This window comes from Hippopotamus amphibius, chromosome 7, assembly GCF_030028045.1.
Source record: "Hippopotamus amphibius kiboko isolate mHipAmp2 chromosome 7, mHipAmp2.hap2, whole genome shotgun sequence".
Classification (NCBI taxonomy): domain Eukaryota; kingdom Metazoa; phylum Chordata; class Mammalia; order Artiodactyla; family Hippopotamidae; genus Hippopotamus; species Hippopotamus amphibius.
The window spans coordinates 18,141,149-18,164,996 of NC_080192.1; the positions used below are offsets into that span (position 1 = coordinate 18,141,149).

The window sequence follows — 23,848 nt, forward strand, 5'->3', positions numbered from 1 at the left end:
TTACTTTTACTTGTTCTATTTTTCATAATTTATAATCTGTTTACTATTGGAGGCAGAGAAGGCCAGAAGACACAGTCTCTGGATTCATTTTAAAGCACACGTTTTTGGTTGTCTCTAGATGCACACATATACACACAAACTGCTATTTAGAACCTCTGCTGACGTTGCTAACTTTTGATGCCAAAATCATATTACTCTTAAAAGTTGGTTATATACTTAGTATGTAAATAAGAAGTGCTACCTTTCTTTTAATTAAATTTGAATTGTTATTTTAGCCAAAAAGTGGAAACAAATCCAAATAAATATCCATCAACTGGTGAGTGGATAAATAAATGATATTTATATCCTTTTTTTTTTTTGACTGTGCCGTGCAGCATGTGGGCTGTTAGTTCCCTGCCCAGGGATTGAACCCATGCTCCCTGTCATGGAAGCATGGAGTCTTAACCACTGGACCACCAGGGAATTTCCTGGTATATCCTTGTAGTGGAATATTATTTGGTTCTAAAAGGGCAGGAAATATTGATATATGTGACAACATGGATGAACCTTGGAAACACGCTTAAGTGAAAGAAACTAGTCACAAAAGACCACATGTTGTCTGATACCATTTATATGAAAGACCCAGAAGAGGCAAGTCTGTAGAGACGGGGCAGTGGCTTGGTGATGGTGGTGGTGTGTGGAAATAGGAATGAGTGCTAATGGGTTTGGGGTTTCTTTTCAGGGTGAGAGAAATATTGTAAAACTTATTATAGTGATGGATGTGCAACTTTGTGAATATTTAGTTGAATATTTAAGTAGGTGAATGGTAGGGTGTGTGAATTATATCTGAGTAAGGCTGTTACAAATTTTTAAAAAAGTCACCTTTCTTGAAGGCAGTTTTGTATTTTTTTGCCTACTGCTCTATGCTTTGCACATAATAGGCACTTACTGTTTTTGAATAAATGAATTGATTGCTAATATATGTTTTCTGTGCCAGGTACATGGTAGAGAGGTCAGTAAATAGTGCAGGAATGAATTTCCCAGTGTGGAAAGCCTTGTTCAAATGTGTGATCCGTCAATTGAAATTGATGCAAGCTTTCCTTCTGTGAGTGCTTTAGTACTTAACATGTAGCCCAGATGATAAGAGTCATGTGACTAGAGGGCTGGAAAGTGACTTAGATCAACTGCAGGTTCTCATAATAAAGATTTATCATTGAATAGCAAGGGGCTTTTTGTTCTTTTTTACTTTTTATTTTCTTTGATGTTTTTCAGGTCACATTTAATTACAGTCTAAAGCACTGGTATCTATATATTTTGTTTGTTTTTGTTTTTTATAGACAATACCCGAAATTCCACCAAAGCCTGGAGAACTCAAAACAGAGCTTTTGGGACTAAAAGAGAGACAACATGAACCTCAAAATCCAGCTCTGTCAAGAACTCTGTGAATAATATTATGAGAATTAAATGTGTATTTTTAGAATTTACTGAGGCAAACTACTTGTATTTAAGCACCTAATGCCAGCTGCAAGAGGAAGTGCTCAGTAGATGTTAACTGATGCATTGAGATTAGTTATGGTTTGACCACTGTTTTTTGAAAACTGCCAAAGCTTATATGATCAGCTTCTCTAATGTGGTTTGATAGATACCTAGTCTTTTTTTTTTTTTGGCACACGGGCTTAGTTGCTCCGTGGCATGTGGGATCTTCCTGGAGCTGGGATCGAACCCATGACCTCTGCATTGTCAGGCGGATTCTTAACCACTGTGCCACCTAGGGAGTCCCAGATACCTAGTCTTAAATATCATGTGAGAGAGCGTATTTGCAGTGTCTCCTGCCCTTATAATTCTGGTTTATTTCTCTGAATAAGCTTGACTCTAATGGCAGATGGGAATTATAAATTAACTATAATAAATGTGACTTTGACCAGGAATGTTTAGGGTGAGAAGTTAATATTTCTCTAAATATTGGAAAGTACTATTTGTACTAAGCTGAATTCAGTTGAAATATTTAAAATTTGAAATTCTTTTAGAATTGTGTACATAACAAAATTATAACAATTGTGACTTGGACAGTCATGAGTTCTCTACCCCCAAATTTGAGAAACCAGTTGGCATTTCATTTCTCTTATAAAAGATATTTTAAAATAACTGATAAACTTAAGTGAGTATTGTTATGGGTTGAATTGTATCCCTCCCGACAAAGATGCTAAAGTCCTAACTCCCAGTACCTGTGAGTGTGTATTTGGAAATAGAGTCTTTGCAAATGTAACCAAGTAAAGTTGAGGTCATCAGGGTGGGCCTTAATCCAGTGTGAGTAGTGTCTTTTTTAAAAAATTAATTAATTAATTAATTTACTTTGTTTATTGGGTGCATTGGGTCTTCCTTGCTGCACATGGGGTTTCTCTAGTTGTGGCAAGCGGGGGCTACTCTTCATTGTGGTGCGTGGGCTCTTCATTGCGGTGACTTCTCTCATGGTGCACGGGCTCTAGGTGCGTGTGCTCAACAGTTGTGGCACATGGGCTTAGTTGCTTCACGGCATGTGGGATCTTCCCGGAACAGGGCTCAAACGCAGGTCCCCTGCGTTGGCAGGCGGATCCTTAACCACTGCACCACCTAGGAAGTCCGAGTAGTGTCTTTTTTAAGAAGAGGAAAACGCCGTGTAAAGACACACACAGGGAAGATGCCAGGTGACAACAGAGGCAAAGATTGGAGTGACGCAGCCACAAGCCAGTGGACATCACCGGAAGCTAGCAAGATGCAGGGAAAAATTCTACCCAGAGTCTCTAAGCATGGCCTTGCTGACACCTGGATTTCAGACTTTTGGCCTCTAGAACTGTGAGAGAATACATTTCTGTTGTTTTAAGCCATCCACTTAGTGATATTTTGTTATGGTGGCCCTGGAAAGCTATTACCAATGTGTTAGCCCTTTTCTGAGTCTGTAAAAGCAGAACGAAAGTAATTTATAGAGCCGTCAGCTTTGTGTTCAGGGCTGTTTTTCCAAAAGAAGTTTTTCAGAATTCTGCATCCTTAATGATTAATGTCTAAGCTTATTACTTCTTAGCCAGTTACCAGATTGCTATATGATACACATCTTTGGGGTCAATGTTAAAATGTTAAATTCCTGAATGCAAACAAAATGCTTTTATTTCACTCTCCATAGTCAGTGCCCTTTTCAGTTTAACAGTATAAAGCAACTAAATGAAATGTTTATTTCCAGACTCATATATGAGAGTTTTCTTTTCCACTGCGTGTCATTTGCTTACCCTGTCACATGGTCTCGGCACAAAGGGGGTCTTCAACTCTGTCAGTGACAGATGAGCAGTACCCTACCCTAAAAAAAGGCCTGGGATTCTGAGCTAGAAGGTGGAGTTTTTAGTTGAGACGGATTGCTGATGCTGTATAGACTGTGACCTTGTGCATGAGACTTCCCTCCTCTGTATCAAAATTCATAGCTGTCATTAACTGAATCCTTTTTTTCTTGAAAAAAATTGTCTACCTTACAATTGGTGAAGCTTGCCACAGCCGCCATGGCAAGGGCTTTATATCAAACTGGATGAGGTTTGACTTTTTTTTTTAAGTTAAAGGAATTTAAAAATGTTTTCCTAAATGCTCATTCAGTAATTCTAGTTTAGGTGCCTAACTCTAACTGCCTCAAGTTGTTGGAATTCCCAAAGGCTTCAGGAAGGATACTTGATTTAGTATACATCAATAATACAATAATTTTTAAACTCTGAACTAGTTTCATCAATTGAATTTGGTAGGTGGAGTTTTTCTTATTGCTAAACTAACATTTTCAAATTCTAGTTTGCCACTGACTTTAGTGTATAAACACCGAACTGGTGAGCTTTGATACGGATTTTGTAGATACCAGTGGGGAACCCTGTATTACTTTCCAGAAGGAAGGCCTGGGGCCCTGCTCAAGCTTTGCTGGAAGAAAGGACCTGCCCCTTGGGGCCACTTTGTGCAAAGCGGGGGACACTCATGCTATGGATAAATACAGTGAATGCATACTTTAAAAGCACCCCCATACTCTTACAAGTACAGAGTGGTCTGGCTATTGAGGAAAAGAGTCATGATTTGAACCCAAATCTTCTGTAAGACAATGGCTTCATGAAGGTGAAAAATTAATTTTATAGCTATTAAAATGTACCAAAAGTGAAAGTGCCATCATTTCAGTAAGTGCTGATTCTAAGTAACTTTAACCAAGATGTAAATTATATATTTCTTTTCCTTTTTTTTAAAGTTGACCCTCATTGTGAAAAGTAAACATTGTGGTGGGTATAGAAACGTGGCCTCCAGATTCCCAAGGAAAGACTTTCAATCGCCAGCTCCTGGCCTCAGCTAGCGTGGCCTGGCTCAAAGCTGCACCGCATAGAGGGGTCTTGGTTCAGCTCACTTCCCCACCGGGTCGACGGAGGCCATTTTTGAACCTGCGTTGCCGCTCAACTTCTCCCTCTGCTCAACCTCCTTCCCTTTCCTTCCATAGGTGCTGACCAAAGGACACTCCTTATAAACATCCTGTACACTAAACTCCATCTCAGCACTTTCTGGAGAACCACATCTGTGACAAAAGCCGAGTATTGAAAGTAGTACCGAATTAGTCCTTAATAAAGCTGTGGGGGGAAAAAAAAGAGTCCACCATAGACCAATTGCAACCTGTTGGATAATTAGACCAGCTAAACAGTTATGGTGCAGGGTATACATGACATATCTGCATAGCTATTTTTTTCAACCAAAACCTCAGGGAGTATGATGCTTTTTATGCTTCCTGATGGAAACAGTGGAAATTTAGAACTTATAATTGGAAGATTCTGAGGAGCAAAAGTTTCAGATGTCACAAAGTTAATGCGACCTAATGGCTTTAGTTTCTGTCATAACAATCTTCACTGAAAGTAGTTATAGTGGCCAAAAAATAAGAAACAAATATATAACTAATAGCTAACGTAACACTGTATAAAGGAAGCTTTACCTTAAGGATAGCATGTTTCTCTATAACTGAACTCCCATTTTCTTATCAGGAAAAAGCAGCAGGGCAGATTTTTAAAAAGATGATTGTAGGGTTATCTAGTAATTTCAAAGTGATTATTACAAACTAAAAAAAGAGCTTGGTGGGGAGGGGTAGGAAGCATATAATGAATAGAGTTACAAGCAGCCCAGAAAGGGTCCTAGATTATCAGGAAAATTGTGACGTGCCTAACAACTGTATTATTGTGCATAAAAATAGGTTCCACAGAATCTTCTCACACACCATGATCTTTGAATATGCAAATGAGTAACATTTTTTCTCCCTGGCCAGTTAAAAAATAAAAATACACTATTTTAGATGGCTGTATGACTAGTGAAATTAGAGGAACGCTTTCTCCCATAACACATTTGAAAAATTAAACAGCTCAATGAGAATCTTCATTCAGTATCTATACTTGTGGTAGGATTATAGGTGATTTTTAAAAGATAGCCTTTTAATTTTAGAATAAATTTACTTACAGGAAAACTGCAAGATAGCATAGTTCCCCATCCCTCTCTCAGTTTCCATGAATGCCCTCATCTTATGTGACCATGGTACATATCACACAGGCCAGAGCTAAGGAACCAATGAACCGAGTCCCAGACTCTGGATTTCACCAGCTGTCACTTCAGGCTACTGCAATGCATTTAGTTGCCATGCCTCCTTAGTCTCCTCCAGTCTCTATTTCTTTCCTTGGTTTTGACCTTAAAAAATTTTGACGAGTACTGTTCACATATTCTAGGTTAGGTTAAAGTTATGAGTTTTTGGAAAGAATACCAGAGGTGAGGTGCTCAGGTTACTGTTTTCTCCTCTCCAAACTCTAGAAGACAGTAAACCCAGTCCACATTCAAAAAAGAAAGGAGGAAAAAAAAAAAAACAAAAAACAGAGGATTAAGCTCCATTTCCTAGAAGGGGGAGCTTCTACATGCATTATTTGGAATTCTGTAAGGAAGAGTATGTTTTCCTTCTGTGGGTGATTTTTAAAAATAATTTAAAAAACCACTTAAGTATGAATTACTTTTGTAAGGAAGAAAACGCAAGACACATGATCTAAAAACTGTTTTTTTCTTTTATTTTGTATCTATGTGAGATGATGGATGTTCGCTTATTGTGGTGATCACTTCCTGATATACATAAGTCATTGTGCTGCACACCTTAAACTTACACAGTGCTGTATGCCAACTATATCACTACTGGAAGGAAAAAAAAATCAAGTATCAGGTAGTTCTACACAATGAATTATGAAAAGACAGGCAAGACACTGAATATTTGGGATCTTTTTTATTTTTATACACATGACAAGATTTTACACCAAGAATAGTCAGTTAAATAGTACAAATTTACATTCATGAGGAATGTTAAAAAAAATTCAACTAAAAAACCCACTTCTTCCTGTGACCCAAAATCCCAGCATTTTACAGTGCAGGGGAGAAGGGGGCTGGGGGGGAGCATCCAAAACAAGTCTCTCGCAAAAGAAATGACTTAAATTTCACATTCTCTCTCCACTCAGGATCCAAATGGGGAGAGTGTAATTTACAGTTCATCTTTTTCAGCTGTAGATTTCTGTGAAAACAGAAAAAGCAGAAGACCTTAAAAATGAGCACAACAAACCTTAGCTCACAGACGGTTCCTGTACGGAAATCAACAATTGAAATGGACCCAGCCTATTTCCATTACATGAGCTGTAGACGAGAACCTCACCTTGCTAATCTCCAAGGTAACTGAGAACCCAACAATAAGATCAACAGCCCCTGAACACCAACAATCAAAAATTTAAAACAGCCTAATGTTACTATAGTTAAGGCAGAAGCAAGTGGCAAAGAACATAGAAGCACTGTGGGCTAAGGAACAACCTGCTTAAAAATATCTCAAGAATGGATGGCTACATTAAGGGAAGTGGGAAGATCAAAGCACACACTTTAGATAAAGAAAAGAGGGATTTGCTCAGCTTTTGAATTTGATAATTAGATGCCTATTTCTTGACTTCTGTAATAGTCCTAACTTTGTAAGAACTAAAAATGCAAGCCCCATTCTTGGTTTGCTCTACCTCTGCTGTTTCTTGTTCTTCCTCATCTGTTCCTGCATCCATTTCTTCTTCATCGTCTTGCTCTGTGTCTTCTGAGGTATCATCTGTTGCTTCTTCAGCTTCTTCTTCGGGTTCTTCTTCAACCTAAGGGCAACATTTATGAGCCCATTAATGCATCGAACACCTTGGATCTGTTTTCACTTTGCTCACTTAAATGTGTAAGATCATAACTCCACTCAGGTTTATCCAGGACTGTACAGAGTCAATCTGCTAATTAGAGTTAACAGTCAAGCTAACAAGGGGAGACAGACAAAAGTGTAAAAGGGGGAATTTCTCATTAATTTCTAGCATACCACATGATACTGGGGATTCAAACATTCAACAAATTATTTCAAACCTTTGCATCAGGGTCAATGTTCAAGCTGAGGCGAAGCATTCTTTCTATTCTATCTCCATATGCTTTAGTGTCTGGTAAAAGATACCCGGACCGCAGTGTTGCTGTTTCAAACAAAACCACAGCAAGATCCGAAACTGTTTTGTCATCTTCATCTTCCTGAAATGGAAGACGTCCCACTTGATCAACATTAAAGGGTCGAAAGTAGTCAAACGGAAAGACAAAGGAGTACGGCTGTAACATCACTCACTTTAACGCGGCGAAGCATGTCTCTGATCAGTGGGTGCCTGGGGTTAATTTCAAATGTTTTCTTCTGGCTGGCGTAATAACTGTTACAGAATAAAAACAATGTTAACAAACATACCAAATTTTAGGGTCCACATATTTTCCATATTCTATTACTAACTTACATAATTACAGAGAACAACTTTTTGAAAAATCAAGAGGTGCCCACATGTTGTTACATCATGCTTTCCCTTTTAAAGGGCATGTGTGTGGTTAGATGGGAGAGCACGATAAAGAACTCGGTAGTAATAAATGTGCCCCTGTTGAGCAGATGAACTGACCTAATGTCTTGTTCGTCCCCTCTTAACGTATTCACTATCTTAACTGCAGCTGTCTCCCCCCAGAGTCCTGGGACAGAACAGCCTCTGGGTGCTGCTCAAGTAATACCTTCCCCACGATGCCTCAACCTACGTAGTTCTAAGAAAAACGGCTTCTCTGAGCTCGGCTGCAATGCATTCTGAGTGTACCTTCATCATCGTTAGCCTCCTACCGTCCTGGGGCTGCTCTCCCTCCTACAGCTGCACGCTGAGGACAGGGAGGAGCCCCTCTCCCTACATCCTGGTATACCTATCATACGCGCAGCACAGGGCTTAGAGGGTGCGATCTGTCATCCCGACTAGTCTGGATATCACAAAGGACAGCAGCGATGTCTACTGTAGAGCACCAGGATATAGACACAGTAGGTCTCAAATGTTGGTTGATTAGAAGGTAACTTCCTGTTAGTCAGTGATTGAAACAGATGGACATTTCTTAAATGGCTGTTATATACTGTTGCAATGAGATATAAGCAGAAACCTGTTTTCTACCTGACATTTATAATCGAGTCAGGGACAAGACATGTAAGTAACTGTAAAGACAGCATTTTGGCATTTTATTTTATAAACATCACACATTGGTAAGTCATGCTAATTATGAAATAAAGATGTATTTTTAAGTGGAGTTTTGGAATTGTGACAGTGGAAACTAATGAGAAGAATCTTTAAGCTAGGCCTGGGGGAAAAAAGCATGATGATTCAGTAGCTAATAAGAAAATATTCCAAGTAGAAGAGATAATAAAAGCAAGGATGAAGTCATTTTCAAAGCTACTGCTGTGACATTAAAATATAAACTTGAAATACATATTTCTTGAAAATAAAGAATACCAAAGACCCAGTGTATCTCCAGTACTTGGCCCTTGAGTTCAAATATTTGTTAACTTGTGCATCCTCTACCCTTTATTTTGTGGAGTATACTGGTTGGAGGTGGAAGGGGTGATTAAAAAGGATTTAACTCATTTAAGAAATGTAACTGTCGGGGTCTTCCTAGGTGGCGCAGTGGTTGAGAATTCACCTGCCAATGCAGGGGACACGGGTTCGATCCCTGCTCCAGGAAGATCCCACATGCCACGGAGCAACTAAGCCCGTGTGCCACAACTATTGAGCCTGTGCTCTAGAGCCCATGAGCCACAACTATTGAGCCCATGTGCTGCAACTACTGGAGCCCACGCACCTAGAGCCCGCGCACCACAACGAAGAGTAGTCCCCACTCACCGCAACTAAAAAGAAAGCCTGTGCACAGCAGAAAAGACCCAACACAGACAATACAATAAATAAATAAATTAATTAAAAAAAAAATGTAACTGTCATTAACTTCATCTGTAACTATTACCTAAACATGTAAAAAAAGTCCAGATACCAGGCCAAGCATATAATCTAATGCAAAAAGACATTATGTGTAACAGATTAAGAAAACTCCCATCTGTATATAAAATATTGGTACTATAAATCACAAGTTCAAGACCTTTTCTTTAGCAATCTAATCCCTTTGTAAACTTGTCTAATACATAATAGACAGTGGTAGACACTTAAAACACCTCAGTTCTTTATATAGCAGCTGGCATTATCTTCTAAAGGGAGGCTGGACAAGAGCTAACACCATGGCAGGCACTTCCCCAAGGATGCTTACTTTGTAGAGATGTCCTTGCCAGTTTGGTACGCTTGGGCCTTCATGATTCTCTCCATGTTGCCAGACCATCCGTACTGGCTGGCCACAAGAGCACATGGAGACTCTGTCAGGCGCTGAGACACCACAGCCTTTTCAATCTAAGGATAAGGAAACCAAAAGTGAGATATATATATATAAATATCAACAGCTAAGGTCATTAAGTAATCTTCAAGGACTCATCGCCTTAAGATAATCAACAGAGGTGGATCAGAAAACTACCTCTCTATTCAGATTCTTAGGAAACTGTCATTTAATAATCTGAATTTTTCAGTCAGAAATAAATACTCTCATCTTCCCACTAATTTAACCACGGTATTAAATGTTCTGTACAACTTTTAATGGTTACAGAAGTTACCAGTTGCAAAGTTTAATCTGCTGACATAATTTTTAAAAATGCAGATGCTAGAATTTTCACAATCTCTGTTTCCAGAATACCTTGTCCTTGAGGGCTTTATCTTTCATCCAGTTGAGCAGAGGCTCAAATTCCTTCTCAACTGCTTCACGACTCTCCTTACTTTTCTCACTTTCATCAAACTTCACTCCTTCCTTGGCAACATTCTGGAACCTCTTCCCATCGAACTCAGGAAGAGCCTGAATGCAGTATTCATCCACAGGTTCTGTGAGGTAAATCACTTCATAACCCTTTTTCAGCAGTCGCTCAACAAATGGAGAAGATTCAGCCTACAAAATCAGGCAACAAAGCTTTCCAAGGCTGGCCTTGGTGCATTTGCTCATCCTAGCAGTTACATTTATACAGCACCAGCAACCCATTTCACAGGTGGAGAATTAAGAGGCGCAGAGAATAGAAATGACTTTTTCCCTGTCAGTGACTGACAGGCCTCTTAACTATCTCAGTTTATAATTACAAGTAAGTTTTCCTTTTGTGTCCTCAGGAGTTGGCTATAAATCCCCAGCTACACACCAGGACCAGCTGAAGTTCACCTCACCTCTTTTCTGCTGGCCCCAGCCATGAAGTAGATTTTGTCTTGCTTCTCCTTCATTCTTTCCACATACTGGTCTAGACTAGTAATATCACTCGGGTGATGAGAAGACTGGAATCTCAGAAGTTTAGCAAGACGTGTTCGATTTGAGTGGTCTTCGATCACTCCAAGCTTGATGTTGGTACCAAATTCTTTCCAAAAGGTATCATTGTATTTCTCATCAGCAATCTTCTTGATCATGTCCAGAGTCTTACGCACAAGCTTCTTTCTAATCACCTAAACAAAATTAAAGAATAACTGATTACAGAACCTCATCGCCAACTTGAGAACCTATAATACATAGGTAGCAGGGCAGTAGTGGTGAAAGATACAGACACTGGAATTTATCAAGGGGCAGGGAATGGTGAGTACTCCTATGTCAAAGTGAACAGAAACTAAGCTGTCACCGGAAATGTTTATATTCTAACTTTAGACTAGGTGCTGGCTATATATGGGTGTTCACTGCTCTTGCAATTTTTCTGTATGTTTAAAAGTTTTTATTATAAAATGTTGGGGGGAAAACAATCAGATTCTCAGGATTTGATCATTCCAGAGTAAAATTAAGTTCTTTATGTGAAAAGCCAAGGACTAGTCTCAAAACCTGGGGCCTCCAAGAATGGAGCCTATCCTCTGAAGCCCAACCAAAGAGTAAGGCGGCCGGTCTCCTCCCAGAGACACTCACCTTAAGCAGTTTATGCTGCTGAAGAGTCTCACGGGAAACATTCAAAGGGAGATCGTCCGAGTCCACCTTCAGGTGGCAAAAGGAAGTTCAGTTTGCAACAAAAACACTGGGAAAAAAATAAAACCAACCAACCAACCCAAAGAAAACCCCACTTCCAGACCCCCACTCTAACTCCAATAATCTCCAGATACATACAACACCCTTGACAAAATTCAGGTACTTGGGCATCATATCATGAAAGTCGTCTGTGATGAACACTCGGCGCACATAGAGCTACACGGAGACCAAAAAAAAAAAAAAAGTCACTTTCTGGAAATCATACTTTCAAATTTCAAACTCAGTTTATATGATTTAAAAAGCCACCTTAATGTAATCACTCTTCTTAGATCCATATTCATCAAACAGACCACGTGGGGCAGACGTGGGTACGAATAGAATTGACTTGAAGGTAACCTCCCCTTCAGCAGTGAAGTGGATATATGCCATCGGGTCATCGCTTTCCTAGAAAGTTGGTATCTTAGTCATTCAAAAGGCATAGGAAGAAGGCAGTGCAAAGGCCAAGCAATTCATTATGTGGTACACATTCAGCTTAACATTTAACTAACAAACAAGTTCCCTTACCAAAAAAGTGGAAGTGAGGGGTGAGGAGGGGCGAGGGGGGAGGAAGAAATGACTAAGACTGCATTCCTAACTAGCTGGCCACGGTGGTTCTGGTGATGACTGCCAACAGCACTACTCTATCACCTAAACCTGGCAAAGGATGGATGAGTCTAGGTTCCACAACTGAGACCACAGGACAGGAAAACCACCATCCTGTCTAAATGACAAAATAATATACAACATTTCGTAAGCGTACTGTTCAATCAACAGAATACTCAGGAACAGATTTCTTCCATGAAATTTGGAACAGCAGTGGATAAAAAGAGGTATGTAAATAGCTACAAAGCATAAGGACAGACATTCCCTGCGTTATCTGTTACTGTACTCATATGTGGCTACTGAGCACCTGAAATGTAGCTAGTCCACACTGAGATGTGCTGGTTAGTGTAAAACACACACCAGACCTTGACAACATGGTACAAACAAACAGCTCACAAAAAAACCAACCAAACAAAAAAACCCAGAAGGAAACAACTCAATTTTTTACAGTGATTATCTGTTGAAATAATACTATTGGGTATGTTGAGTTAAATAAAATATATTATTAAAAGTTAACTTCACCTGTTTCAACTTTTAAAAAAATGTAGCCTCTAAACGAATTAAAAATCACATATGCTCACCTATTGCTAATACAGCTGCTTGAGATGACAGTACCTTCCTATGTATAGGACTTTCGAGTTTAGGGGAATGAAAGCAAAGGCAGAACCAAGGGAAAAGTTTTTAGAGGTAAAGCTTAAAGGATGGTTGGATGTTAAGGTAAGGAAAACAAAAGTTAAGTAACAAATCAGCAGATGGAATAAAGAGTAGAGAACAAATACAAATATAGACCATTAAGTCTTCTCTAGCCATGCTAAATCCATTCAACTATTCTATTTTGTACAAAATGTTTCAGGAAACATTAACTTGAAACAACTGTAGTCAATGCTAGTTATGGATTCTAAGTTAAAAGAAATGATCAGTAAAAGAAAAAGAAATAGGCAAGGAAACAGATTTAGTAATTATTCCAGGCATATGACCTCAAAATAAATGTCTGATATAAACAAGCTCTTTAAGATTTTGTTAAAAACCATTCAGCAACATGATTTCATGTCTTACAGGTTCTGTAGGACAAGTCAAGCATCTACCTATACAGGTGGTTCTTCATCTTTTTTGTAGCATAGACCCCTTGGCAATCCACTGAAGCCTACAGATTCCTTCTCAAGAGCAAAGTTTTTAAATCCATGATATAAAATACACAGGATAAAAAGGAAACCAGTTGTGTTGAAATAGTTATAAAACTGTTTTTAAGCGTATTTTTGATCGGGCAATGTTTCATTATCACGTTATCCTAAAACAATATCTACCTTGGAAAATGATTTGTAGAAAGCTTTGTACTCATCATCTTCGACTTCTTTTGATGGTCTCTGCCATATGGGTTTGATGTCGTTCATAAGTTCCCAATCCCACACAGTTTTCTCAACCTAAAGTTACAGTAGTTGATTAGTCTCCCCTAGCAGTTATACTGGTGGTATCAACAGTTACACTACAGAAACCACAGGACATTTAGGACATTTCAAAATAATATAAGCACCACCCAGAGGTACCTCTATTGTAGTATGGTTCCTGCCTATTGGATCAAAAAGTTAAAAAAAGTATTTCCCTCAACACTTAAGACTGATATTTAATACAACAAAGGCAAAAATGGTTATCATTATAACTGATAACAATCCAATAAGGTTTTTAACTAGCTAAAATGTTATTTCTTGAATGTATCTATTTTGACGTTAGAAGGATATCCATATTATGTATTTCTAATTCACGACTTATTTTAAGATTTTAAAATTTAAAACATATCATGAGCCACCAGTCCTGAGCAATATATAGAAGTCAGAGAACTCTTCATAAAAATGATCTGCATCTGCTACTTAAAACTTTCTAGAGAGCGCACGCGCACACACACACACACACACACACACACACACACACACACACACACACACACAGTGTCCTTGGTTTGTAATAAAAGTTGGGTCTATGGATTCCTTGAAAAAAGAAGACCATTAAGAACTGAAGCTTACCTCAAAACAGTCTGTGCATATTTAGGTTTCTGTGTTTTTTCTAACATAACATAAATAATATTTTTTACCTTAGTTCTCCCCCTCCCCCAGGTTTATTGAGATACAGTTAATATACCTCAGTGTATGAGTTCCAGGTATACAGCATAAAGGTCTGAATTACACATGTTGTGAAAATGATCACCACAGTAAGTTAACATCCATCATCCCATACAGATGAGAATGAAAGAATAAAGAAACAATTTTTACAAACAGACCAAAAAAAAAAAAAAAAGAGTTTCTCCTTATAATGAGAACTCTCAGGATTTACTCTCTTAACTTCCTTATACATCACAGAGCAGTGTTAGCTCTACTCAGCATGCTGTGCGCTGCATCCCTAGTGCTTATTTACCTTGTAAGTGGAAGTCTGTGCACTTTGACTACCTTCCTCAAACACCTCCCCACCCCCGCCTCCACAACAACAAATCTGATCTCTTTTTCTATGAGTTTGGTACCTTATAATCTAAACAATATTTTCAGTAGGAGGATGAACCAGACTTACTTTTTTAGTTTTCGGTTTCTTTTCTTCTTCTTCTTCTTCTACTGCAGCTTCATCATCAGATTCTTCTTTGTCTTCTTTTGCTGCCTCTTCTTCTTCCATGGGTTCCTCAACAGTTTCAGTCTGTTGAAAGAGAAAGTAGAATTATGGGTACAATCATTTGTAATAATTCTGATTTTACATATAGGATATGAAACAAAATTACAAAATTACAGCCCCCAAAAATTGGTCTTCAGTAAAAAAACACTGAGTATCCTGTATTGAAAGAACCACATTTAACCTTCATTCTTTAAGTGTTAAATATTTAATTATGTCCAAGGTAATACATACAAACTTTATTCTTATAGATTTACCTTGCTGCTCCATACATAAATAGGAAAGTTTATGAACTGTGAGTATTTTTTCACGAGATTTTTAACTGTATCCAATTCAAGGTAATCAGATGCTTCTTCTTTTAAAACAAGGCTGCAAGGAGAGACATCATGGTTTAAAAGATCTGATCATAAATTTGTCTAAATACACGTATGACTGTAACAGCCAGCATTTCTGTGTATAACCCACAAAGTCCTCATTATTCATGCTAAGAACTCTCACCACCAATAAAGGTTTGTGAGCTAAAATGCCAAATTTGGGTATGGTAAAAGGAAGAATCTTCCTCACACTCCCTCAAGTGGAAAATATTCTTAGTTCCAAGTTAAAAATGAAAATGTTCCCAACCTTCTCAATGTGCTGGATTTTTTTCATTTGAAGAACAGAAATCTTAAGTTAGCTGAAGGTGGGAAATCACCGCAATATTCTGGAGAAAAGTAGAATCATATGCACTCAGATAGCTACTCTAGAAATCAAGTGATTATTGTAGATAGTTAATCCCTAATAAAAACATGTTCCTTAAAAAAAGCTACAAAATTAATCTGAACTATTGTTTATGTTTGCACTAGACAAAAGAGTAGCCACCTGTCACATGTGACTGTTTACATAAAAGTTAAAGTTAGTTCTTTAGCTATATTGCCACATTCCCGTCAACAGTCACATGTGGCTAGTGGCTGCCATATTGGACAGAGCAGTGATAGAACACTTCTACCACAGAAAGTTCTACTGGACAGCAATGGCTTAGATATTTACAATACTAAAAACTGCAGCACTGATTACTCTCCTTCCTTATCACTCCCTTTTGCAAACACCTTCTCCAACCACCAAAGATAACACACGCTCAAACACAGCGGGTAGCCCGTATCTTAGTGTTTGTGCTCCCAGTAAACGTGGGGAATGTTGTATGCATCGTTCCCTCCCAGCCTCAGAAAGCTTACAGTTTAGTAGCACTTGCCAACAAGTAGACGGTGCATGATGACACTGCCTAGTGAGGGGACTAAATCTCTTGTCTTAGAGCATAAACACTAGTGATCCAGGCTGGGTGGAGAGTTGCATCAGTTCTGGATGCAAATCAAAGCTGACGGTTCGATATCTTAGTTACAAGTATTTAACAGGCACTTAGACATATGAGTCCAGAGCCCAGGAGAGAGATCTAGACTAGGGGTTGGCAAACTCTGGCTGGCACTTGTAAGAAATTTTATCAGGACACAACTTCATGGTATATCATCTATGGCTGCTCTCAGACTAGACTAGGAGAGCTCTGACACGTGAGAGATCCTATAGTCCACGAGCTTAAAATGTTTACTAGCTGACCCTTTAAGGAAAAGTTTGCTGACTCCTATCTGGACTAAGAATATAAATTAAGAGAACTCTGAGGAGGAGCTAGAACCTGGATGCATGACAGTGATTAAGACTGAAGGAGGGACACAGGATAGTGAGAAAGGGCTGAAACTGAACTTTTGAAGAAAGAGAATATCAACATTTAGGCAAAGGAAATTTTAAAAAGATGAAGCTAGGTACTGAGTGGACTGTTCTAAGGTGTGAGCAGTAGAATGCAAGTTTTGTAGAAAACACAAGAGGAAAACTACAAAAAAAAAAAAAAAAAAAAGAATCTATTGCTGGGAGCCATACCAACTAAAACAAGCCTGAATCCACTGGATTTGGCAACAAGGATTACTGGTGACTTATTTCAATGGAAAGGTGGTGGATAAAGTCAAAATACAGTGGACTGAGGTGTGAAGAGAAGGTGAAGTAGTACCAAAGGCAAGTATGCTTTTTCAAGAAGCTCAACAGCAGATGGGGGAGAAAAAGAGAGTGAGTGCCTGACAGTAGAAGGGGGCAAGGCACCACCTGTCTCTGCTCCTTCTCCCAGAGAGACTTCAATACATTTACACTTTGATGGGAAAGAGGAAGGTGTTCAGAAAGGCTGACTTGAAACGATGCGGTAGGAATCAATTTATGCTTAGTCTCTGAGGAGGTGGATGGGAGACAACAGATGAGAGGCAGAGACTAGCTTCAGGGAGAAATGGAGAATACTCCCTCATGGCAGTAGGAGGGACAGAAGTAATTTTAGCATTTACAGGATGCTAATTTCATGATCTCATTTAATCCTCACTAAATCTCTCATAAGGGCAGAGCGGCAGCTAACTGAGAGGTACGAACAGGACTAAGAAGGAAATTGGATTGTCTGATGGCTTTTACTTTATTGGTCAAATATAAGATGAAGTCATATGTATGTAGGACAAGACCTTGACCTTGTCACTTCCTTGCCTTTGCTCTCGTTTTCCCTTTGGCCATTCTAGTATTTCAGTTCCTCAGATGTGCCTCTTGCCTCTGGAAGTTCCAACATGGTGCGCTTGCTGCCTAGGATATATGAACCTAACGTGTCACCATTTCAGAAAGACCTTCTGATATCGGAGGTGTCCCTTAGCTTCCTTTCTGGCATTTGCCACTCCGAAATCACTTCATGTTTTTTTTTCCTTAGTCAAATAAGCCATGTGAAAGCAGGGACAGCAACTGTCTTATTCTCCACTGTAGCCCTAAACCCTAGCAGGTAACAAGAGTCTGCTAAGTGAATGGTCGGGAAGGAGAGCTTCAAGAAAAAAGACAATTTTGCCCAAGGAAAGGAGAACCTATTGTAAAGTTTCATTTACTGATCAACCATCCATGTTACTGCATGAAACCATCCTGACGACCCTTCTTCACTCATACAAATATCTGCCAGTCACACGTTAGGCTCTGGAGTGGAGTATCAACAAAATGTTTGGTCACATGGAGCTTCCATCTAGATGTCTCACCTGTTTCTTAGCAACCTAAGATATTAGCATCTCTTGGGACATCATTTTCTCTCTCTTTCTAGTTAAGAGATGTGATTTACCTGTATTCTTCTACCACCTAACAGAGAGGGAACTGGGGTATAACTATTAGTGATGCCTCCTAAGGAGATCAGGAGATGTGACCGTTAATAACAAAGGTAGGGCAAGGGGAATTTAGAACAGTAAATCAGTAAATTAGTAAAAATACTAAAATGCCGTTGTCGAGTTTTCATTAAAGGAAAATTTGTGACAAGGAAGACAAAAAAATGTCTTCTGGGATGAAGAAAATTGGTTGAAATGATAGATATACGTTTGTTTCCTACTTGAATATTTAAAAATTCTTAATGTTGAGAAAATTTTAAACTGAATTCAGAAAAAAAAATCAAGGCTGTAGGCACATTTTCACTTTGGCAGAACTAGGCAAGTCAACTGACCTCTAAATTGGAATTCCTTTATCTCTAAGATGCAGAAAAAAACAAAAGGCAGAAAGCTGCCCTGTCGCCTGTCTGTTTCACACTTCACAGTGCTGTAAGCACCAGGAGATTCTGGGCATAAGATCTGTCTCATCTACACCAACAATATTACTGGCTTAAAACGAACTCCATTTCAAATTCAGTAACTAGTAACTACCCTCAAATGAGATATTTTTTTCCAAAGAACTTTCATAACTCTCTTCAAGTCATTTATCTGTACCCGTTCTCTCCAACCCACCCCCAATCCTGGTTCCCATCTTGAATATTTTCAATGGTTACCCCAGTTACCCAAAGCGTCTCTTCTCCTCCAGTCCTGCCATCCTCCACACCACCTTCAGAAAACTTTAAAACAGTTCACCAAAAATTCGATCAATACCTGCCACCACCTGAAAGGCATTCCCTGAATCCTAGAAACACACTGTGCCTCCACGCACTTATCCATGATGCTCCGCTGACTGACACCACTTTCACCTGCTTCCCTGGAAAACCTGGACAAGCCACTTGTTCGTGAGGCCTCCAATCTGCCTTCTCCCTGAAGAGCTAACCCTTCCTCCTTTACGCCCTCCATGGACAGCAGCCACCATTACTCTGGGTGTGGCCCTGAGTAAGGCCTCAAAATACTTCAAGCAACTGTTCAAGTTCCTCGTTTTTATAGGCAAAGAAATTAAGGTCCAGAATAAGCCATTTGTTCAGAGAGCCAGAACTGGAGAGTCAAGATCCTTGTTACGACTATTAGTTCTCATTAGGAATTAGTAATACTCACGTAATTGTTGTTCCCCGTCCTAGAGTGTTTCCTCTGGGGTCGGCAATTACAGAAAATTCATTGGAGTCGGACTCCCAGATGTGCTGGGTGTCGTTGTTGTGTTTCGACGTGACAATAACTTTATCTGCTACGAGGAAGGCAGAATAGAAACCGACACCAAACTGGCCAATCAGTTCTGAAGTGGACTGGCCATCTTCTTGCGCCTCAGTCATTTTGTTTAAAAACTCGCTGGTCCCAGATTTGGCTATGGTACCAAGGTTTTTAACCAACTCTTCCCGAGTCATTCCTACACCAGTGTCTGTGACATGCAGCAGGTTCTTCTCCTTGTCACACTAAACCAAGACAAGAACAAAATAGTTAGACTTGCTTTAATACTCATGATATAAAAAGGAAATACCAAGCTATAAACTGAGCAACTACCAGCTCTGGGCCTCATCAATTCCAATACAGAAAACAAAAGTGAGATATTTTCCTCCATATAGTGTTTTATGACCTTTTCAAAAGGCATATATCTTAAGCACAAGCATCTTTCTTTTTAGAAAATGATGTTAAGTTCAGTGATTTGACAAGGTATCGATTTAGAGAGGGCAAGGACGGGTCTAATGTCCAAGGACAGAGATAGACCTAAACAAAACAAGCTATTTATGGAAAAAAAAATGAAGAAAAATAAAAGTTTATGTTTCACCTATTTCTCTGATAGAAAATAAAAGGATTCAAAACTTGAATGACTTCTGTCTTTGGAATCTGTGGTGACCAACATTCTTCACTATACATTCCTGGCTCTCTGCCTTCCAGAAATATAGTAGGAATATACTTCCTCCACTTATGGTTAAACGAGGCCATATGACTAGCTCTGGCCAACAGGTTGAAAGTGGGAGTCAGGAGTGTGGCTTTCAGGTTGGAGCCTTTAATTGATGTGAGACCCTCCAAGCTTTCTCTGCACCCTGGCAACCAGCTACACTCCAGATGGCGGCTGCTCAATCAGCCTGTGTCCTAGAGTGAGGGTGATGCAAAGCAGAAGCCACAGGCAGCCTGTGATTGATGATTGAAGCCAGCGGTTGGCAAACTTTTTCTGGAAAAGGGCCAGAGAGTATTTTAGGCTTTGTGGGCCATACGGTCTCTGTCAAAAGTAGTCACAGATAATAAACAAACGGGCATGGCTGTGTTCCAATAAAACTTTATCTATAAAAACAGGCAGGAGGTCAGATTTGACCCACAGGCCATATTTGGCTGACCCCTGAATTAAGTCCCTGACGCTTGGGAATTAATTTCACTGCCCCTAACCTAGCCTATCTCGACTGATATGCATTCCCTATCTCTAAGAATTCTTTCTACTTAAAAAGAAAATTGTCCTAAGCTTACCTTAATTTTAACTGTTAATTCCTCATTTCCAGCGAGAGCATTTTCATCAGTCAGTGATATTAGCCTTATTTTATCTAAAGCATCAGAAGCATTCGAAATCAGTTCTCTCAGGAAAATCTAAATGGAAACCAGATTAATACACCACTCAGATGAGCCTCAAGATACACAAGACATTAAATCCAACATCAAACTCATTTTATTTCTCCTCTGTGCTCTGAAAAAGCACTCTTTAAGGACTGCACTTCTTATAGTACAGAGGTGGCTCTACTCTTTTGGTAAAAGGAGGTATAGCTCTTTACACAAAGGACTGTAGCAACTACAAGGAACACGTAAACTGGTAAAAGTAGTTAATAGTCTATTTTCCGTCTTAGTGACCTTCATGTATGCAACACTCGAGGCTTAGTCTGTATGACTGCACTTGACTCACAACTACTTAGCAGGCCGTGAACACAACTGGAGGGGAAAGGGAAAAAGAAAGAAGGGAGGATCTAACAACCCTCCTCCTCCCCTAAGCACACACAAATAGGTATCTGGTAGTAATTCTTGTACATACTGGGTTTTTAAATTTTGCCAACTACTTGCTTGGAATTGCTATGTAAGCACACACATTAACTGTGAAAGTGAGTTGGCTACCATACAGAAACAAAACAACATTATCATAACCACGTGTTGCTTACCTCTTTATTTTTATACAATGAATTGATGATAAGTTTCATCATTCTGTTAACTTCAGCTTGGAAGGCAAACTTCTCTGATTTCTCTCTGAGTTCTCTTATTTGGGATGCATTTAATCCATCCAACTGAATAGCTTCTTCCTCTCTAAGGAAATAAATTTGATCAACTAATACTGTACTACTTAAATTCCCTCCAAAAATATAGGATCTGTGACAAGAGCACAGTGGTCTCTTAAGGTTGTCTAAAGGGTAAAAAGGAAACCTTTATATTACTGGTCTACCATCTCATTAATATTTTACCACAGTAACAGGTTACCTTTAACACCCAAGCTGGAAATACTCTGTGCTTAAAATTGCCACAAAAATAAACCCAACTTCCCTCTACTAAAAAGCAAAGTCACAATCATTTATGTTCCCTCACAAGGGACCCTCTGCCTGGGAAACTTTGGCTTCTAAGGGTCTGCAAAAGTTTAAGCCCTAAGAAGCCAAATCAAAACACTGCTCAACTGACAGAATTCTTTTTTAAAATCATGAAGTGTACACACTGAGTATAAAACCAAAGGAAAAGTCTTTTCTAAGGTCTTAGGAAGGCTACAGTGCTAGTGTTCTGAAATAGAGTTACTAAATGTTTTCAAGGGAATTCAGCTCATCTTGACCAGCCATTCTTAGGGGCAAAGTTAGGAGACACTATATACGCACACGCTTGCTACCACTCACGTTTTCTGTTTTTTACGTATTTAAATTCAGAGTATTAAACTTCACCTGGACCTTTGGAGAAGAGAAAGCAAAAAGCTATTGTATTCCAGGTTCCTGAGGGGTTATCTGTACAGTTTCAGAACACAAACCTCTGTACTACTTCATCATCTGTCCTTGAACCTTCTCTACTTTTACCCAGATCTTCTTCCACTGTCCCATCCACATCCACTTCATCGTCTGCCCGGACAGACCCTGAAGGCAAACACCAGAAAACTCTTAAACATCGCTGCTCCATGTACTTCTCGAAAGAAACAAGGTCAAAACAGGGCCAGGCTCGGGGTTGCAAAATTCACTTGGTCAATATGGGAAGGGGCCATGGAAGAATGAATCCAACGGTTTAAATATCCAATGTAAACCGACATCTGCCTATTTCTTGTTTAAGTTCAGATACTGAGGTCCCCCGGGAGATTTTGAAATATGGAAGATGCCATCGCTTCCAAAGGGTGGCTCTGGGATCCTCTACAAGTACTGTTTAGCAGATTTGATACCAGGCCCCTTCTACATTCACACGTGTTGCGCGCAGGCCGAGACAAGGCCTCCGAACTGACCATGCCAAAACTTAGGCCCTCAAGATCACACTTCAGAACACAAATAGGATTTGTGCAACCTCTCGCGAGGGGAACTGAAATTGGGCTTAGAGGCCTGAGAAAGGGAAGAGATGTTAAGAGATTTTAGGATGTTAAAGGAGCTCGAGTGAAAGTGAATTAAACACGCTGACACTGCCGGTCCGCTGCCCCAGGGACCCACGCTTCACAGCCCAGAGGCTAAGAAAGGAAATTCGCGTTGGCGAGGAGCCGAAGACTGGGGGCGGGGGGGGGGGTCCTCAAACTGACGGGCAAAGGTTGCGGCATCTGACAAAAGTCCTCCGAAGAGAGCACACGCGATGCTCCGGGGGCGAGGGGGGGCCCGAGGGAGGCCCCACCCCGAGGAGGTTGAGACCTCTAAGAGCGGACACTAGATCCGTACGGGACTGAAACGACTCCCTTCTTTTTTCTCTCCAGAGGAAGGAGAGAGTAAAGGAAATCCCTTGAGCCTCTTTCGAGGAAAAGCAATGGACACCCCATCGGGCCAGCGCAGGCCCTGTTATCCCCACTCCCAGGCTCAACGCCCCCAGAAGCTTCGAGAAGGGGCCGCGCTGGAGGAGGGGGTGCATCCAGGGGTGCCCGCTCCCCCAGGATCACTCACCGAAGGTCAGCAGGACGCAGCAGAGGCCCAGCACCCACAGGGCCCTCATGGCGCACGGCCGGTAAGTCTCAAGTCCTCTTCGATCGCAGGAACCGCCTCCGCCCCCCCCACCCCGCGCTCGGATCCTCACACCTACAGCCGTGCGGTCCGCCCACTACCCCCCTAGCACGTCCGGCCGCTTTTCACCCCCACTTCTTGCGGGCGGGGTACGGGAAACACGAACCCACCAATCGTGCCGCACCACGCACCCCCTGTACCCAATGGGGATTCGTGGGGGGGACCGCAGTCCACCAATCGGAGCTGTCCAGGTGCGGAGCCCGAGGCCCGAAGCGTGGCTCCTTCCGATTGGTCAGTGCTGGCCCCTTTCCTCCAATCAAATGGTTCCGCGGGCCCCTTTCACGCGGGACCGCCCCTCTGCCTGGGTTGCTCTGGCCTCTAAGGGAAACCGTCCAATGAACGTCAGCGCAGAGCTCGTCCCTCCTTGTGGAGCGGTCACGCGGAACCATTTCCGGATCCTAGAGAACATTTATTCCGGGAACAGGGGAAGCGGTAGCCATGGTAACGCGTTCTTCACCTTTCCCCTGTCCGCGCGTGGGTCACGCTGGAAACGATTCCAGGGCGCCTTTTCCCAGTCGGTTCTCTATTTGGCAGTGCTTCTCGGAAAAGAGACACAATGAGAGGTTGAAAATCCCCCGGAGCACTTTTCGATGGGGCGTGCGGTATACGAGGGGGAACGTGTAGTGCATGCTGGGAATCGTAGTCTTTGATCAGCGGCGTAGTTTGGCCGTTTCTTCTGCATTTTTGCCACTTGTCTCTGCGGGAACTCTGCGCTGCGTGTTTTAGGATTCACATCGCGTTCCCACGGCC

At 40.6% G+C, this 23,848-nt stretch overlaps 2 protein-coding genes across 5 annotated transcripts in view; one reads left to right on the plus strand and one right to left on the minus strand.

Annotated features, from left to right (window-relative positions):
- Nucleotides 1-6,173, plus strand: part of LOC130856600 (ubiquinol-cytochrome-c reductase complex assembly factor 6) — a 14,339-nt gene extending 8,166 nt beyond the window's left edge. For all 4 annotated transcript variants that reach the window (XM_057741142.1, XM_057741143.1, XM_057741144.1 and 1 more), the window contains exon 3: nucleotides 1,317-6,173. In XM_057741142.1, the coding sequence (XP_057597125.1) occupies nucleotides 1,317-1,424 (108 nt within the window). In that variant the 3' untranslated portion in view covers nucleotides 1,425-6,173. The remainder of the gene's footprint in view (nucleotides 1-1,316) is intronic.
- Nucleotides 6,174-6,247: 74 nt separating this feature from the next.
- Nucleotides 6,248-23,195, minus strand: HSP90B1 (heat shock protein 90 beta family member 1). The gene is made up of 18 exons (XM_057741131.1): nucleotides 22,982-23,195; nucleotides 21,886-21,988; nucleotides 21,044-21,185; nucleotides 20,367-20,483; nucleotides 19,005-19,336; nucleotides 14,937-15,048; nucleotides 14,587-14,706; nucleotides 13,335-13,451; nucleotides 11,695-11,832; nucleotides 11,527-11,604; nucleotides 11,332-11,397; nucleotides 10,617-10,886; nucleotides 10,105-10,350; nucleotides 9,631-9,767; nucleotides 7,652-7,730; nucleotides 7,405-7,560; nucleotides 7,029-7,151; nucleotides 6,248-6,544 (listed from the first exon to the last, which is right to left on the minus strand). The coding sequence occupies exons 1-18, from the start codon at nucleotides 23,028-23,030 to the stop codon at nucleotides 6,515-6,517; spliced, it is 2,415 nt and encodes an 804-aa protein (XP_057597114.1). The 5' UTR covers nucleotides 23,031-23,195; the 3' UTR covers nucleotides 6,248-6,514.
- Nucleotides 23,196-23,848: the final 653 nt, after the last annotated feature.